Raw genomic sequence first — 18,065 nt, 5'->3', positions numbered from 1 at the left:
ACAGAAAGACACACTGAATGAACACGAATAAAGTATCTTTTTTAAAGTACTCATTAGAAGTCCCCATATAATGACTGAATCTGTAAAGATTGCTCTTTAATTAGGCAGCTTGCCTCTGCCAAACAAAACAAATTGAAAGGAAAGTGGTCAACATGCAAAATTGATGACTGAGCCTCTTTTGTGGTGGAGACATTGTGTGTTGCTTGCTTATGAAGTCTAATGCAATCATAAATTGCGTCCTTCGACCAATCAGCGGGCCGGGGGATGCGGCATGAAAGCGACCCATGTGGAGAACTTTGTTGAGGCCCATTGTTGAGGCTGTCAGCCCTGAGCGGAGGGCCGGGGGGGGCAGACTCCTATAAAACTCCTCTCCCCAGAGTGAGGAAACCAGAGGAGTTAGCAGCCATTCACACGACTGATTCTCTCCCAACTGACACAAGGAGTATCTCTGATTTCACACACTGATTTTTTAAACCGGGACCATGATGATCCCAAGCGTCCTCGCGCCTCCTGCCTTCTACCCGGGGCTGTACCGGCCCGCCGCTGCTCTGCCGCTCCACCATAGCCTGCAGTCCGGCTTCCCGACCCACTCCAGCTTTCTAGTGGAGGACCTGCTGCGGATAAGCCGTCCCACCGCCTTCATTAACCGGACTGTCCCGTCAGCGTGCGCCTCCCTGCCCACAGCCACCACCACAGTGTGCTCTAGCGGCGCATTTGCGGAGCGCGCGATGGCCGCGTCCACGGTGACGCGCGAATCGTGCTCGCCGAAAATGTCGGTGTCGAGCAGCAAGGACCCAACTTTTCTCAAGTTTGGAGTGAGCGCCATCCTTGCACCTTCACCAAAGACCGGTGAGTACACAGAGTGTGTCTGCCTTCAGTTTGAGTTGATGTGTTTAACTTGTAGACTGATTGTTGTTATTGTGATGTTCCTCCACAGTATCCTCACACCCTGCATTCCACAGCCTGCACTCCAAGACCTTCCCCATCCCCTGTTTTGACGGAACTTTTCACCCCATATTCAGGACGCCTTATTTTCCAGGTAGGCGCAACTTTTAGGCTCTATCTCTCTTTACTAACTCTGATCTAATTGCATTTAAAGGTAAAACACTCTCGCACCATGTCATATATGTTTGTTTGTTTTTAACCAGAAAATAAGAAATCACTGTCTTATTAATGGGGACCGCTGGCCCCTGTCAGGACCCTCCCACACACCCCCTAATTAACCAATTATCCCAAATCGTCACGCTCTAAATTTGAGGCGGGGTGGCGAGTTATAGTCCCCCCTGTTTCCCATTGGGGGCGTTTTGGCATTTCCCTGGCCCCGCGTTTTCCCACAGAGCCCGGGGGGCCACCGGGCCGCTGTGGCGGGCAACAATGCCTTCAGCACCATGACCAATTTGGTCAGCTCCCACCGGGCGAACCACCCACACACCCCGGAGAGTGACTTTTACCAGGGGGGCCAAAGGCGTGAACCAGTCATGCACTAATTTCCCTATTAGGCGCTATTGAGAGTTTTCAATATTCTCACAAGACCACATAGCGCGTCGTTGTTCCTGATTCTTCTGCGGCCACAGGGCAGCTACTGTCACGAGGACGTCCAGTTAGCAGTATGCAGACAGGGAAAGTGTCTCGCGCCGTGGGAGTTGAAATTAAGCGAGTTTTTAAAAGCCCAACTGCATCCAAAATGTTCCAGCATGCTGCACGGCCCATAGGATTGGTTACCACTGACCTCCAGTCCTCACGCTCTCTGTGCCCTAAACGTTTATTCTCCAAACGGGCCAATCAACGAGTTGAAATAAAGAATAATCTCTTAGAAAAGTCTATAAAGTCGCTAGTCCGTGCTTTCATTCAGGCACATCATAATGGAGATGGAGTCTTTTCATGGGCTCAGCTGAATGCCTCAACAAAACAACTCCAGCGTCCTGAATAGCTTTTCGTGTTCATTTAATGAAAATGATTTGAAGGCAACGAAGAAAAAAAAAAAAGCGCCATTCCCCTCCACTCTTCACTCCCCCCTCCGGGCATCAGTATTCTGGTATGCAGTTGTGTTTAGTTTGAAAGTGTAAATCTCCTTTTGTTGCGATAATATATGGCCTTCGCCGCCTGTCCAGAGTCTTTTCTGCGTTAGTTCATTACTACACAATTACCGTTCACGGTTTATTAACTCCTCTATCCGCCCTCACAGGGTTCCTTAAAGGATATGCTACCTCTTTACCATACCAATGCGGTTGGGGTCCGGCCAATGTGCTAATTAGTCACCTCGTGCCATTTCACTCAAAACGGAGACGTATTGCACAGATCCAAAGAGAGAAAACTTCCAATATAACCAGTTGAAAAGTATGGACTTAAAGGGAAATCATTATATGCATATAGATACCTAAGTGGTTTTGAGTTTATATTTATAAAGAAGTATATTTTCCATCTCCTTGTGGCTGCAGGGTCGTTTTAAAGATAATTTCTTCTCTGCAAACAGATTTTTTTCTAAGACGTGGCAAAGACAACAAAGCTAACAGGTTCCAATTTCTCCTCTGTGTCTCTTTTGTAGTATCTTCATCCGTTGTTCCCATTCCCGGGACCTTTTCGTGGCCCCTGGCCGCCAGAGGGAAACCCCGGAGAGGGATGCTAAGGAGGGCGGTGTTCTCCGATGTACAGCGCAAGGCCTTGGAAAAAATGTTCCAGAAACAGAAATATATCAGCAAGCCCGACAGGAAGAAGCTGGCCTCTAAACTGGGCCTTAAAGACTCACAGGTAAAACTTCACAAGGGCTTATAAATGTGTAATAACTCGTGCGTAATTTGCGCGTAAAGACGTATTCCACTGCACCTGACGCAGCACTTCTTCACTCACAATTTTCCTCTACCTCCACAGGTGAAAATCTGGTTCCAAAACCGGCGGATGAAGTGGAGGAACTCCAAGGAAAGAGAGCTGCTGTCATCCGGGGGCTGCCGCGAGCAGACGCTGCCCACCAAAGCCAACCCGCACCCGGACCTCAGCGACGTGGGCAAGAAGTCCTCAGCTGAGGAGGAAGATGAGGAAGAAGAGTTCGCAAGACAGCGAATGAGGGCGGGGTCCAGCATCTCCTCTCCGTCTTTTTCCAGTAAGCACTCGGACTTCTCAGAGTCAGACGAAGAAGAAATAACAGTATCTTAATTTATTTTAAATATAGAGAATATAATCCATGTTTTGTTTTCATGAGACTGCGACCAGATTTGTAAGAAGCTGCCGGCCTTTAAGGGGACCCCATACATGTCATTGTTCAAAAAACACTCAAGTTTGTTGCTTCATCAGCGCATGTGCACTGTGCAGGATCTGCTTCTGAGACACAATTTGCTGTTTTGCACAGCTTTGTTCAATTGTACAGTATTTTGTACAATTTTGTATGGAAATTTTATGCCAAGAATATTGAGTTCCTTTTACCTTGATCTTGAATAGAGTTGTTTATTGAAAAGTGTAGCTATTTCGTTAATAATTTATATGAATTTGTTTAATAAGTATGTTGTATTATGTGCTGTATATATGTTTATTTCACACTTTTTGTACAAACACCAAATAAAATTGTGAGCAATTCAAAGTGAAGTTTGTGTGTGCATGCTTTTGTTTTTTAAAGAACAGATTGACAAAATTCAATCATAAATAATCATTAATTTTATTGAATCACAATAACTTAAGACTAGTACAGTGAGCCCTGGACAGACCAGTGATGACACACCGCATCAATCTGCTCTGATGTAAAGAGACTGTACACAAAATACTCCTTTTCAAGTACTGTAACAAATCAGCTAGAAAAAAGTCATCAAAATGCTGCGAGATAATCAACTATTTACAAAGTTATGTTACATATAAAAAAATTTACATAGCAAAGAAGGCTAAACATTCATAGAGTTTGTGAGTAATAAACTGACAGACTGGTCAAATGCTTCGACACCATCCACACCTCTCAGCGCAGGCTTCACTAAAGACAAACAGAATCAGTCTCTTTGTGCTTACACGGACCATAGCAGGAGCGCTACTATAAACTACACAGACACACATATGGACAAAGAACATGGGCCACAAATCTGAAAAGTCCTCACAAATCTAGTTCCATGCTTTACGTCTCGGCAGTACTGACAACCACGCGGGGGACAAGCGCACATTCAGCTTTTGGCTTCCATTTGGAGATCAGAATGAATGTTGCATAGGATCTGTGACAAAAACACTGAAAGCGATGAAAGCCGTGCTGGACGACATGACCCCGGCTTTAAACGTCCGCCTGCCCTTCCCAGAAGGCAGGCCGGGAGGTTTAAAGCAAATAAAAAGTACAATATTCTCTATATTTCAAGACACATGTCAAACCGTTTTACATCATCATCCAACCACAAGTACCTTTGAACCTTTATCCTCAGATTAATTATATCACTATAAACAAAGCAGCATATACACAAGTTTTCACTTAATTAGTTCAACATGTTTGTTAGGACAGTTTTATTCATCACAAATCGCATAAAACAGACCGGCGAAAGCAGTTAAAGGATGGGGATGAGGTATAAAATCAACACATCTTAAACGTCCCTCACCCAATCAACCTGCAAAACGTTCTGATTTCAAGTACCAAAACACATCTATATATTTTTCTTTCTTGCTAGTGGTCCAAATATTTACACCAGCTTCACAGCACTGGGTCATACATGCATTCAACTTAATTTGAAACCCAAAGTACTGCTTCTCATTCACGTCTCAATCTCACGGCATTGGTGTTCGATATGATGAGAGGTCGACGGCGCTCCTCGACAACCCGACATGCTCGAGGAGCGAGTCGACTCGGAGCCCTGTTAAGTTTACAGCCATTTAGACAAATAAAGAATCAGCTAATGCTCATAGTCTGTTAGAAAAGAGTAAGGCATTGTTTGTTAGAAATGCAGTCCAGCACCAAAAAAAGACTTTTGTGCTACAACAGCCTGTTTGGGCAAATGTGCGTGGAGCTCTCAAAGGATTGTAAAGTGGTCAGAGCGAGAACTTAGCAGTGATAGAGGCGTTGCTTGTGAAGGTACATGGTACAGATAAATCTAACCATTTCCCAGTTAGTGCCCTTTCCTCCTCAAAGTCTGAAATGACTCTTTTTGATTTTGTAAATTATGATTTTGTCATTGACTTGCTTTGTAAATTAGCAGCACACGTGGTCTGTGTTTACAGTTGTGTTAGGCCAATGAAAGATATGCACTTAATATGGTACTCTGCTACTTTTCAAAATAACTACTTTGAAAAAACATTCAGATGTATCTGTGCTTTTTATTAGTGCTCTCATAATTACTTTTTGTGGACACGTATGTCCTTCACAGAATATTACTACACTATTTTCAACTGAAATGTGGCGTTGACATAGTTTGGGATGTATTAATGATCTCTCTGAAGAGTTTTTGGAAGTGTAATGCTACAGGATTTAACATTCACTTTGCATCTATTTATATTCCAGCAATCACACAGGAAACTTCAGCCGCGGAGGAGGAGGAAGAGCAGGAGACAGCAGCCTCATCTGTGTTCTCAGCGGCTGGTAGCTCAGGCTCACCGACGCTCCGGGGACGAGGGTCTGTATCGCCATCTGCAGGCAGCTCAGATGCTCTGCAGCTGGGCAGGACCAGGAGAATCTGAGGCTAATGAGCTGGAGCTGATGCTGTGTCTCAGTTGAGATTGGAGGATTCCCGGCTGGTGTTTAAGTAAGCTGATGGCTGATGGCTGATGACGGTGATGATGACGCCCCACAAACAGTGACAGGCTGTGTGCTTTTATTCTGTCAGTCTGAAGTAGATGTCAGGCTCCTGACAGAGGAGCCACGGGCCACAGCGGTGAAAAACAAAAAAAAACAGCGCAGTGCAGTAGAAACATCCGTTGCCCGTTTTCTGAAATGCAATTTGAACCTTTTTTTTCTTCTTTTTAAATATTTGGGTTACCTGCACCCAAATTAAGGTGGCTGGATTTTGTGGCGAGAAATTATACTCTAAACAAGATGTTCTCACAGTTGAGAAGAGTTCTTATAAAAAGTTCCTCCTGAAAACAGATCCCAGTGTTGCATCACAAGGTCGACTCCAGCGAGGTGTCCAGGATGTCGTCCTGGTGACTGTTGCTGTTGGAGTCGCTGTCGTAGCTCTGCGGGCTCGATGACGTCGCCGCCTCCTTCAGACGCATCAGCATGTTCATCTGTGGACAGAAACAAACGTCAGTCTGATCGAGCTTTACAACCCAGAGAGGGAAGAAGCACCTGCTCCCTTCAAAGACAGGAACTGAAGGTCCAGGTACCAACTGTCAATCTCTGTTGCAACCAAGGAAAGTGAGTGGACCTTAAGATTAGTTTGTTTCCAAGGGGACGAATGAACTTTTGTGTCCTTGTTGAAATGTATGTAAAAGTAGCAGTCTGTTCTTCATGTGTATTTTTGCTCACCAGTGGGTCTGCGTCGCTGTCGCTCTGTGGGGGCTCTTTCCTGACTCCTTCTCTCGGGGCAGAGTAGCCATCGAACCCCACATCCTCTGGGCGGAGCTGCAGCAGCGGCGGCCAATCAGCCGGAGTGGACGTGGCTGACCACGGGTACGTGTCAATCACCCAGGCAGCTGGGTCCTCCCACGCAGCCCTGCGGCCGTACAGCTACAGAGAGACACAGAGAGAATGTAACACTGAAATATATAGTACGTCTTTAAAAAGTAATAAAAATATCACAGTAAAGTTCTGTATGTCATAAAAACAACATCAAAAGTCATAATATGATGTCATTAAAATGTCTTTTGACATAAACATTGTGGTGGCTCGTGCTTTATATCATCTTTATTTGTGTGAATCCAGCGGCTTCATTTTATTGGAGATTAGTTTGTCTTGCATTTGTTTTAGAAATATATGAATATCTAATGATTAGTATTCAAATTTTCAAAGTAACAGATGGAAAGTATTTCAGGTGGAGGTAAAGTGCATCACTATATTGTGGTTTCTGTTCTAAGCAGATAAGAGACTGAAGAAGACTGAGCATCTCCCATCACTCCCACTCAGAGGTTGCATTCTGGTAATTAGCTGCTGCCTAATTAAATGAGATTCCAATTACATGCAGATTTGGAGTACAAATTGAATTCATTTCAATTTGATGAACAGAACCCTGGTCCTCTGAGAGGGCAAATCTGAACAGCTGTATCATTCTCAGACTCCTTACACTTGTAATTGATTCATGTGGATTCTTTAAACATGCCCTCAGGATGTCCAATTGAGTCCTTAAATTAATTTCCGCGTCCTTAAATCAAAAATAAAATTTTTGATCTTCGGCCAGAGCACAATTTGTCCTTCATTTTCCATGTAGTGCAGATGGAGAGGATATAAAGCATGTGTGTGTTACCTGCAGTCCTTCTCGTACGGCTTCCAGCATGTAGGGGATGATGGAGTAGTTCCAGAGGTCAGTGAACCAAACCCTGGATCCCTCCACGTCCATGGGACAGGACAGCAAGAGACGAGGTCCTGCATGGCGCAGAGCAGAGAGGTAAGACACCGATTGTTTCTACACGTTGACATTTATTAAAAGGATCTTTCTTCAATCGTGCATCTTTCCCTCACCGATGGTGACGTCGGAGGAGCTGTGCATCTCTAGGAAGCGGTTGAGGTGGTGCCAAACCCGCGGGATCCAGTCGATGATCCTCACCAGCTCCATGTTGCGCGTCCGGCTGCCAATCTCCGTCTCGATCAGTTTCCTCCTCAGGTGGCGACCGAGGAAGCCTTTCACCGGCTCCACGTGGTTGGCGCACAGCACCCACCTGATCAGAGAACATTCATGTATATTAAGCATCATGCACACAACACAACAGTTTCCACCAGACCTCAGGGTATTTTAAGACCAATCTTTCAATATGTCTAATATCTGCCAGGAGCTGGTGCAGGATATCAGCAGCAGTTTACCTGAAGTTGTGGTGAAGCTGCAGGTTGGGGGCAGAGGACGTGGCTTGGCTCATGGTGCCGATAATGTAGGGGCTAATAGGAGAGAAAAACACTTATTATTATCAGTCCATTTACAAGGTTTCTGCACATTCTTTTCAGTACAATTGTAGTGACTCTTAAGTCCTCTTTATTACCTCTAAAAGGAAGAAAATATATATAATTACGCCGGTAAAATAAATTGACAAACTAGACTACAGTATAGACCGTTATTGAGTTTTATTGAATTTGAACTGGGTTGGACCATCGCTGATGAGCACTGAGCACAACATCGTGATTTAGAAGGTCTAGTTAAAATGCTGATCCCAGCCACACAAGGCGTACTACTGCCTGCTACCGCTACGTATTTAACAAACAACATACTTTTGTCAAACCTACATAAATTACAACGATTGTCAGACGTATGAACTGACCAGTGCTGGGAGTTGCAGTTGAAGACGCCGTTGAAGATCTCTCCCAGTGAGCTGACGTGGTGCAGGTTGTCCAGAATGACCACCAGAGGGCCGCCCGCCCCCGCAACACCGCTGCACTGCTCGACCAAACCCGACAGGTACTGACGCAACTCCTGCAGAGAGAAGGAGAGATAGAGAGCATTTAGATATCATTGGTTTTTTACTGCAGTTGAAGCGAGAGCGTTACACCTGAAACTCTGCTGATTTCTTTTGAAAGTTCATAAAGAAAATGACGATGGATTAAATGCCCCCCATATATTATAAATATCCATTGCAGTTAAATGTTGTATTTGATCCACACTTGCTCTTTGGGGCTGGTCACTTGAAGTGCTTCAGAGACTTATCTACATTCTTATTCATAATATTCATACAGGAAGTAATCAATAATCACAATTCAATCAAATCACAAGGCATCACTCATAGAATACAGTGTGCATTTACCTTGCTGGACTTGTGGTCCACGTTGAAAGTGACGACAGAGTGCGGGGTCAAAGGTCGGCCCTCCAGCAGCAGCAGGTGTCGAGACAGCCGATTGGCCAGGTAAGTCTTCCCTGTACCGCTGGGGCCCGACAGGATGACGCGTCTGTGCTCCTTCAGCAGGGAGACGTAGCGCTGCAGCATCGGCTTCGGGATCAGAGTGTCGAACACCAGAGAGTCCACGTTCTCACTGCTCACACCTGGACACGCACGCACACACACACACACACACACACACACACATGTCAGGATATTTATGTTATTTATCTAAAAACATTTTATCTTTGTTGGTCTAGTTATTTAAAGAGACTAATACACCAGAACACAGAATACACTTGATTGAACGTGGATGTTTCTGTTAACAGTCGAGACTGTTTGGCAGTGTTTCTCTGTAATAAGTTTTCACATCTTTCTTTTGCAGACTGGAGTAATGGTTTGGCTGGATGAGGCGTCGGTACCTTTGAGCTGGATATTGATGGTGTTGCTGTCTCCCACCAGGTAGCCGCAGGGCAGCAGCTCGGGCGAGTGGGCGGCACGGGCGATGCTGGGCCGGTGGATTTCTCCGATGTTGTATCCCTCCACGCTGTCTGAGCTCAGGCCCAGCTGACTCACCGGGTCCACATGGGTGATGTACTCCTGTCAGACACATAGTCTCACCATTTTAAGGATGTTTTTGTGAAGTTTCCAAAGAAGATACCAGCTAGAAAATGTTTTTGCTGAACATAAGCGCCGTTCAGTGTGTGATTAAGAAAACAGTTATAGTAGGTACCCTGACTGCCAAGACATTCTCAAGATCTTTCAAAGACCCAAGACTCAAACATAACAACAGTTATGATTCTGTACTGCGGTTATTCTTGGTAATGTTTACCTTGAAAAGGCGTCGGACGACTCCGTCCAGGACGTCCCACTTGGTTTTACCACTCACACCGATACAACCGATTAGAAAATGACGAAGCCGGCCGTCCTGTGATGGAGAAACACGTTTAGTTTCAGATACCAGAAATCTTTCAGGTACAATACAAATCTTAACCAACGGAAAAAATAGTTTGAGTTGCATTTTTCTCACCTGCTCGTCCAGGCTGACAACCATCTTCACGTGCCGCCCCTCCTTCCTCAACCCTCCCTCTCCGCCGGTGTCGTCCAGCAGCATGTCTGACGGGGAAGCAGAGCAAAGTCAGAACAGGTTTCCCATGAAGAAAAAAAATTACTTAAATCACTCAAATGTTGCCATGTGTTCCCTTTAAGAAATCAAGTCACTGCACTAAACAATAAAAAACATTTAAGAAATGACTAATTTTATACTTCATGTCCCAACTATTGTTCTTGACAAAGGGTGGAAGTCTATTCAGGATGTCATATAACTCTAGCAGGAGCTCTGTCTTACCCAGGCTGGTGGACTCGCTGGTGGTGAGGTTGAGGCTGTGCTGGGAGAGCCCTGGCCCGCTTCCCTGGGCCTGGCTGTGTGTGTGAGGGGGGGGGGAGGAAGAGATGGAGGCCTGGGAGCCCATCCTGCTGCCCTTATTCTCCACCTTCAGACGGTCATTCTCCACCTTCAGCTTCTCGATCTCCCCCTAAAGACACACACACACACACACGCGCACACACACGCACACACGCACACACACACACACACACACACACACACACACACACACACACACACACACACTGACGTTAGAACAAAAAACATTGTACTACTTTCTGAACTTGAAGTACATCTCCCCCTCCAGGCCAACTCATGTGCTTATATTTAACTGCGACAATGTCTCCTCTCAAATTTCAGAAAGATCTGAGCAGAAGTATGTCAGATGTTGTTGTTAACAATTATACATCGCCCCAATCAGGACAATGTTTCAAGGCAATGTTTTGAAAGTGAGTACAACAACTAATACTAACGCTAATGCTAGAGCTCAGTTACATAGAGCATTTTTCTAAATAAAATAAAGCTACTTTTCATCGAGCTTTTCATTAACATAATTCAACTAACGCAGTTTTATATTTGTTTCATTTTATATTTACTGTTCTATACTAATAATTGTGTACTAAATATATGGAGGTATTTACGGGTAAATAAAATGAAACTCTAACCTTACATTGTCAAAATAAACATATTTCATTCATTGTTTTACATGTAGTGAGTTTTACAACATAAGAGGAACAAAGCGACTTTGACCTTAAAGAATTCATCAAACATGAATCACACTGTTTTACACCTTTATTGTGACATTACTGATTGGGCTGTGGGCAGAAGTGCAAGCAGAAAGTTGTGCAGCAGTGAGGGCTTACCCTTCAATGTGAAATTCTGGAATATAAATGTGTGTTTGTGTGTGTGCAGACCTGCATGCGGTTCATGGCCTCCCGGAGCTGGTCCAGCTGATGAGCGGAGCTGAGAGCCTCCAAGCGGATATCAGTCAGTTTCATCTCCTTCTCCCTGAGCTCGCTGCGCAGCTGCATCACCGTCTCCGCCTCGCTGTCCAAGCACTCAGACAATCTGTACGCACACAAACACACGCGGGACAACACTGTTTAGTGACATGAAGTATCGTGATTTAAGCAGACTTTGGTTGTTTTTCCAACCTGACAATTTCACACACAGACAAGACTTGACTATGACTACTGATGAGACTATTTGGACTTGTGTGTATAGGATGAACTATATGCCCAATAATCCTACAATCACAAACAGACGATGAGGTCTACGTACAGCGAGTTGGAGTGTGTGTTCCTGAGCATGTGGCCGGAGGCTGTGGTGCCGTTGTGGGGCAGCTTAGGGGAGGACGGCAGCGACGAGTCCGTCATCTCCTCGATGTCGGAGTGAGAAGAGGCCGACTTGGGAGATTTCTTCTTGCTGAACGCTTGTTTGAAGGAGCTTCGCAGCTGCAGGTAGAAAACAGAGAAAAAGAGAGAGACGTGAGCATGTGAGGGACGCACACACCGAAAACACACAGCTGAGAAGGAGAGGAGGAGTGTGCTCGGGAAAGAGGAGGAAAACAGCTGTGAAGAAGTGCAAGTGAGTCACAGGGAGAAAGGGAATTATGGGAAGACCGTCTCATCACTTGGGCTACAGCTCTAACCACAAACAGTGTGTGGAGTGTACAGCTTCTTATGGCTCATTGTTTTCTGGAATTGTATCATATATATATTCATAAAAACTAAATATATAGAAGAAGTTTTTTTTCTCAAAGTAATAAAGTCTTCAAGATCTTCTCAGACAAATGTCCTACTTACTTTAGACACAAGTATTTATTCTTGCAAAGCAGTTATAATCTTAGCCCTAATAACCCTCTATTAGTACAGAGGCTACACAAGCCTGTTCCACTGTGGGCCTTGGTGCTGGAGCCATCTGCAGGCACCCTTATCACTTGTTTTTAAACTTGTCTAAATATTCCTGCTTTGTTATGTAATGTATTCTTAGTTTCTGTTGCTATCGGATGTTGATGTCCTGCGTTTGTTGGATGCTGCTATTTGACCCTGAGGTTTTAATCTCAATGTGACTTGCTAGTCAAATAGAGGTTATATAAAGGACACATTTCAAGGGGAGCAGATGACATTGTTAAGAGTCCTTTGGGAGACAGAATTCAGATTATTGGACATTTTAACAAGGCAGTGTGTGTCCTTCACACTGAAGATGTAATATGAAAAATATAAACTGCACCGCAATCAATCTGTAGTTAAAACTTGCTAAATTAGATTAGATTGCATTTTCCCCCCGTTTTCCCTTTACTTTCTAAAATCTATCTCCTGAGAAATGTGACACAGATTCACACATCTGCTAGATGTTGTTGCTACACTGCATTCTCAATCTGTTTTCTTATCATGGGATGTGGGGGGGAAATAAGTCTCTGTGCCTCTTCTACAATCTTTTGTTCTATGTAGGAATTTCAAAATCTGTGTTAAGTGGCGACACACTTTGTGGGACACCATTATTTGACTCTTAAAGAGAAATCTTTGAGAAATATCTCAATATTATATCACCTCTAAAACGGGTCCAGAGATACAAACTGTACACCCTGTTTCTGGCAGTGTTAAAGTATTTTCTGTTTGATTTTTCCTTGTAAGAGCTGGCTCAAGTGTAATAAGAACAGTTTTCGGGGAGAAGGAGTGTTGGGGAGGAGAGGGCAGGCACTACGGAGGCAGCAGAGGACAGGAGGAAAAGGATAAGAGGTTAGTAACCTAGAAAAAATGCAGGGGTTAGGCTGCTTTGTTGCTAATCTCACACAGCGTACCTTTCTTACCTCATAGACCTGCCACATGAAGCGAAGCAAAGGAAGACAGAGAGACAAAACAGCACATGTTCATATGGCTTTGGGGCTGTTAATGTGTTATGGCGGGACAGAGATTAAACTAGAGGCCCGTACAGGACGAAAGCGGCTTTTAATTTGACCTCTAGGCAGCTGCAAGGTAACGCTACATCACAACCACCATGAAACCGGGTCTTTCATGATCCATTATATACTCCCAAACACATACTGCCCCTATACAATCCACATCACATACGCTGCACCTGCATGGAGGAGCCTCCTGTGGGGTCTCATCGACACACACTGACAGCTGGAAGCACATCCACACACAGGGGGATGTTTATTATCACTGTGCCCTAAAGCAGGAAAGTACACCAGGTCTTTTAACAGCTACCACAAAGCACCGCACTGCTCTTCCTACAAGTCAACATCAGGATCAGATAGTGACAACCACAGGCGGCTAGGCTAACACAACATCGCTGCAGTCTACGGGAACGACAGAGAGGGGGGAAAAAAAGGTTGCGTACGTCATCATCATCTCTGATTTCTCCTCCGGTGCACAAAAGAGTCTTTCAACAACAAAAAGGAAAAGTTTGTAAGTATGTAAAATGTTTTATTGTGGAATCACTAGTAAAACAAAACAATGAATGGGCTGACACTAGGACGAGACACGAGGCAGCAAACATTGATTTGGTCATTTGCAGGTCAAGAGACGACTACTACAACTTAATTTAGCAGTGGTTTTATCTTAAATGTGTGATATTTTTTTACCAGGAAATCACCAAATCAATCATTACTTGGTATTCAACAGGCTTGAGTATGAAAACCCTGAGTGTATTCACCTTTTCCCCAGTGAAAGATGCCTAAAGGGAAGAACATTCGACACCGACGCACACATGAAAATGCACAAAGAGACAAAGACAAAAAGAAACCATCATGAGTCTTGCTGCTCGTTAATAACTCATCACACACTGAAGTCTTAAGATTCAGTATTTCTTTTTAATTCCTTACCCAGTTCTTCTTGTTCTTTTTCTTGTTTTTTGCGTCGGAGTCCATGTTGGAGCCGACGCTGGAGTGGCTGGTTGCGCTGGCGACGCTGCTGACGCTGTCAGAGGAGTGCTGCCTCCTGATGCGCAGGTCCGGCTGCTGACTCTGCTGCTGCTGAGGTGAACTGCCGTTACTGCCGGCTGAGGAGAGACGGGAGGGGGGGGGGGCAGGAAGCGTATGTGTTGGTCAAATATTAGGCTGAAATATGTCTATGATTAAATATTAACCAGTGTTGTCCACTTCTGACATGATAGAGGTTTCCCTTTGACTCCAGATTGTGGAATTAGTTCTGTGTTATTGAATAGGTGGAGTGCGTTCCCCTGCTTTAAAACCCTAAAAGAGTTTCAAAGGTTTTAGTTTATTACTGTATATTCGCTGAGCTAATGTTTCAGAGGTTGTTCTCTCCTGACAAGAGGAACACACAACAAAAAGTGTCCAACAATTTAATGATCAATGAAGCTCCTTGACACATCAATGTCTGTTATTATGGGATCCTTTTTGTACGATGTGTCCTATAGCGGCCTGTCCCTCACTCACATGAGTGCAGAGGGACACTTTGTATGTGTACATTCTGATGAGTCATGTTTAGTGGAAAACACTAACTCTGAATTTATTCATATTACTATTTTGAACTTCTAAAATGTTGGCACACAATCTAATAAACTGCGTAGTGTTCGTCTGTACCTGTCCTGTCCCCTTTACGCGTGAGCTCAGGTGTGTTGATGACTCCGTTGATGGCGGCCTGAGCCACAGCGTTCTGCTTCTTCAGCAGCTCGATGGTCTTCCTCAACTCGTTCAGCTCAGAGTCCTACAGAGAAAATGACAAGTGGATCAAACCAACAAATGTACTGCAGTGACTTTGAATGTGCACTTTGATTGGTGTAAAGCTGTCTGTCATAAAACAAAGAGGAGATCTTTTTACCTTCTGCTCTGCCGTCAAGGTGAGACTCTTCAGTCTAATGGTCATGTTCCCCAGACTCTGTTCAAACGCTGCCACCAGGTGAGCCTGCGGGAGGAACAAACAAGTTGTGCAAAACGTAAGTTTAGTCTTCATCATTCATCTCCCAGGTTTGACTTGCTAATGAAATACCACATGTATCCAACATTAAAGTTCAATTAGTCAGAATTTCCAACTAGAATATACAACAGAAGACTAATTATAGGTTATTATAGGTACACTAATCCCAGAACCTAATCAGCTGTCCAAAAAAGATCAGTTAGATCCACCTATAAGCTTCTCAGATGTCTGGCTAACAAACACTGACAAGTCAAAACCTCCTTTCAACGTTAAAAACAGAGATAGTTCAAAACATTTCACTCCAATAGTCTCAGTCTGTGAAGAAAACAGTTGTTGTCATAATAAACCTCTTCTAAAGATGTATCCATACTGAGAGCATTCGAGCCTGGATGGCATCTTGCTGCATGTTGACGGTTGCTGGACGCCATGGAGAAGCAGTCAGCTGTTGATTGCCTCACAATACAGCTATGGGCACTAACTGCAGAGAGCTAACTGGACTGCTAATGACCACATGAATGTGGGGAGAGTTGATTTACAGGAGGGACTGAAGACATCTCCACTGAGCTATATGAGGTTATAGATAACCAGCAGAGACCTTGAGAGGAGAAAATTAAGCTAAACAGTCTACAGCATCTGAGAAAATGTGAGCGCTGTCGACACAACTGCTTCAACCTTGAGGCTAAAACCCAAACAAGACATCAGTCAAGTAACCAAAGTGAAAACATAACCAAATCCAAATAATCCTGTAAAATAATAACACCCTGTGTTAAATGATTGGCCCCTGTAGGCCAGCGTTGGACAGGTTCCCACACTACTTACAACCCTGAAGCCAAACGTTACATCATTATTACACAAAAACAGTCCTTGGAGCTGGAGCCATTGTTCATGCTGATGTCGAAAAGAAGTCATCTCGAGGTAAACCTCTTTTCACTACAGTAAACGGGATTTATGCTCTACTGTAACTTTACTGAACAGATGTCTGGCTGAGGTCGTGTGCAGCTAGTTTTAGATTAAATTGACTTGACTTTGTGACACAGGGATAACAACATGAGAGGCTTCAGACTGTGTAGGTGGTATTGGGTACAAACAAAATAAAGCAAGCAGATTTTAAAGGAACATATTGACATAGAAGAAAAGCATCACATGTCAAAAGAAAACAAAGGATTCAAATTGTGAATGAAGTGTGCGACACTGCTCATTCTGCTGCTTTAAACACACAAGTTAAACAAGGGTCAGCCGTGTCGTACCTCACTACATTGTAATAGGCTTTAGACTTTACTAAAAATGAATAAATGACGTGCAGATGCCTGCAGGAAGTGTGTGTGAGAGTTGAGTAAGGTGTTGGCTGATGTGCGTTTCAAGTCGTGACTTTTTGCTGCAGAGGATGTTCTTAGATTCTGGGCCTCGGGGGATTCAAGGCGTGTTCAGATCATTCATCATCCGTCTGCGGCCGGCATGTAATCAAATATTTTAACAGACAAAGCCCCTCCCTCACACATCCACATCACTTACATCCAACCTCATGACCCCCCACTGCCTACTCCTCTGTTTTCTGTCTGTGTGTTTCTTTCAACACTCCCACCAGGCCTTCATGTATCCAGGCGTCATTAGCTGTAAATCTTCAGTCCACATCTGCGACTGTCCCTCAGCAGTGTGCTGAGACTTGACTCTCTGCTGTAATCTAACCCCGTCGCCTTCCTTCCATATCTCTAATCCACAGATAAACCACCAGCGTGCACTGACTCAGGCGGCAGATTACAAGCGGAGCGTGGCGAGACATGTGCAATACAGAAGGTAGGGTGGCAGAAAGGATCGTGTCTGGAGACGCTTTAAGAGTTTCCTGATGGTTCTGCCAGATGTAAAATGACACCTTCTGGGAGTAAAGGGCTCGTGGGAGCTATATGCTGAGTATTTGATGAATATCATGAAATGTATTTTGTGTGTTTGGGTGCTTGAGAGAGATAGAGTTCCACATTTCAAAGCTTTTTTGTCTTTTGACAAATCAACATACAGGTCATGGTCAGGCTTCAGGTCATGGCATATCTTCTGAAATTATAAACATAAATACATTATTTTCATTTTTAACAGCTAGAGTTGGAATGTGTACTTCTAAGTTTATAAAAAAAACACATTATCATTATTTTAGTGATTTTTTCTCCATAGCTCGAGGAATGGCAATGTTGGTCTGTTGACTGGTTTATGATCAAATACCTGCAAAGGCTCACTTCTGTAAATGCCACCAAAACCACCTGCAACCTCATTTATCTGGCATGTGATATGTACCTCAGGGGAAAGTAGCACAGCTTTTGTTGGTATGGGTTTTTATTGAGGATATTAGTGATTAATTTTATGCCACTCTCACCACTGGAAGGAGATCATATACACGTATAAACAACTTCGTTCAGGAGTGTGTGTGTGTTTGCGTGCTTGCTCACTTACGTTTGCACTCAGCTGTGTCGTCAGGGCGGAAACCTTTTCCTGCGAAGCGTCTAGCTCCCGACGCAATTTGCGGATCTGAGGATGCAAAGAAATGACGACATCAAAAAGCACCGAGACAAAAGCATAAAAGTATGCAATGCCAAATGCACGCATACACACGCATCCAGACACATAATGGGGAAAAAAAAGAAGCTGTGGCAACATGAGAGAGGGAGGCTCCCAGATCGGAGCTCTGATATGTTCAGGTTAAGAGATGAAAACATAAAAGAGCACAGATGCATACAAGGGGCACATACAGGTGTACACAGGTGTTCAGAGAGGAACAAGAGCCTGTTACAGGGTCAGTCACAATACAGTTACACGTGTAACTAGATACAAGCGTGAAAACGCCCCCATGTTCCAACAAGTTCAGCCACTGCACAGAGAAAATTAAAGAGCAGAGAAAACACAGG

General features: G+C 44.2%; 2 protein-coding genes across 3 annotated transcripts in view; one reads left to right on the top strand and one right to left on the bottom strand.

The window, feature by feature from the left end:
• Positions 1 to 381: 381 nt before the first annotated feature.
• On the top strand, positions 382 to 3,564 carry dbx1a (developing brain homeobox 1a). The gene is made up of 4 exons (XM_029460264.1): positions 382 to 849; positions 938 to 1,039; positions 2,546 to 2,748; positions 2,869 to 3,564. The coding sequence occupies exons 1-4, from the start codon at positions 483 to 485 to the stop codon at positions 3,148 to 3,150; spliced, it is 954 nt and encodes a 317-aa protein (XP_029316124.1). The 5' UTR covers positions 382 to 482; the 3' UTR covers positions 3,151 to 3,564.
• A 63-nt stretch (positions 3,565 to 3,627) lies between these two features.
• nav2a (neuron navigator 2a) overlaps positions 3,628 to 18,065 on the bottom strand; it is a 247,057-nt gene continuing 232,619 nt past the window's right edge. Inside the window, exons 30-48 of one of the 2 annotated variants that reach the window (XM_029460212.1) lie at positions 17,614 to 17,688; positions 15,079 to 15,162; positions 14,841 to 14,964; positions 14,121 to 14,296; positions 13,952 to 13,972; positions 13,104 to 13,112; positions 11,573 to 11,745; positions 11,206 to 11,359; positions 10,253 to 10,439; positions 9,935 to 10,020; positions 9,737 to 9,832; positions 9,327 to 9,504; positions 8,833 to 9,068; positions 8,353 to 8,504; positions 7,904 to 7,975; positions 7,565 to 7,761; positions 7,350 to 7,468; positions 6,416 to 6,616; positions 3,628 to 6,174 (exon numbers count right to left, since the gene is read on the bottom strand). In XM_029460212.1, coding sequence (XP_029316072.1) covers positions 6,049 to 6,174; positions 6,416 to 6,616; positions 7,350 to 7,468; positions 7,565 to 7,761; positions 7,904 to 7,975; positions 8,353 to 8,504; positions 8,833 to 9,068; positions 9,327 to 9,504; positions 9,737 to 9,832; positions 9,935 to 10,020; positions 10,253 to 10,439; positions 11,206 to 11,359; positions 11,573 to 11,745; positions 13,104 to 13,112; positions 13,952 to 13,972; positions 14,121 to 14,296; positions 14,841 to 14,964; positions 15,079 to 15,162; positions 17,614 to 17,688 — 2,466 coding nt within the window. In that variant the 3' untranslated portion in view covers positions 3,628 to 6,048. The remainder of the gene's footprint in view (positions 6,175 to 6,415; positions 6,617 to 7,349; positions 7,469 to 7,564; positions 7,762 to 7,903; positions 7,976 to 8,352; positions 8,505 to 8,832; positions 9,069 to 9,326; positions 9,505 to 9,736; positions 9,833 to 9,934; positions 10,021 to 10,252; positions 10,440 to 11,205; positions 11,360 to 11,572; positions 11,746 to 13,103; positions 13,113 to 13,951; positions 13,973 to 14,120; positions 14,297 to 14,840; positions 14,965 to 15,078; positions 15,163 to 17,613; positions 17,689 to 18,065) is intronic. The other variant, XM_029460220.1, reaches the window with a different exon arrangement.

The sequence above is a fragment of the Cottoperca gobio genome, chromosome 3 (genome assembly GCF_900634415.1).
Source record: "Cottoperca gobio chromosome 3, fCotGob3.1, whole genome shotgun sequence".
In the NCBI taxonomy this organism is placed as follows: Eukaryota; Metazoa; Chordata; class Actinopteri; order Perciformes; family Bovichtidae; genus Cottoperca; species Cottoperca gobio.
This window is presented reverse-complemented; position numbering and strand designations above follow the sequence as displayed.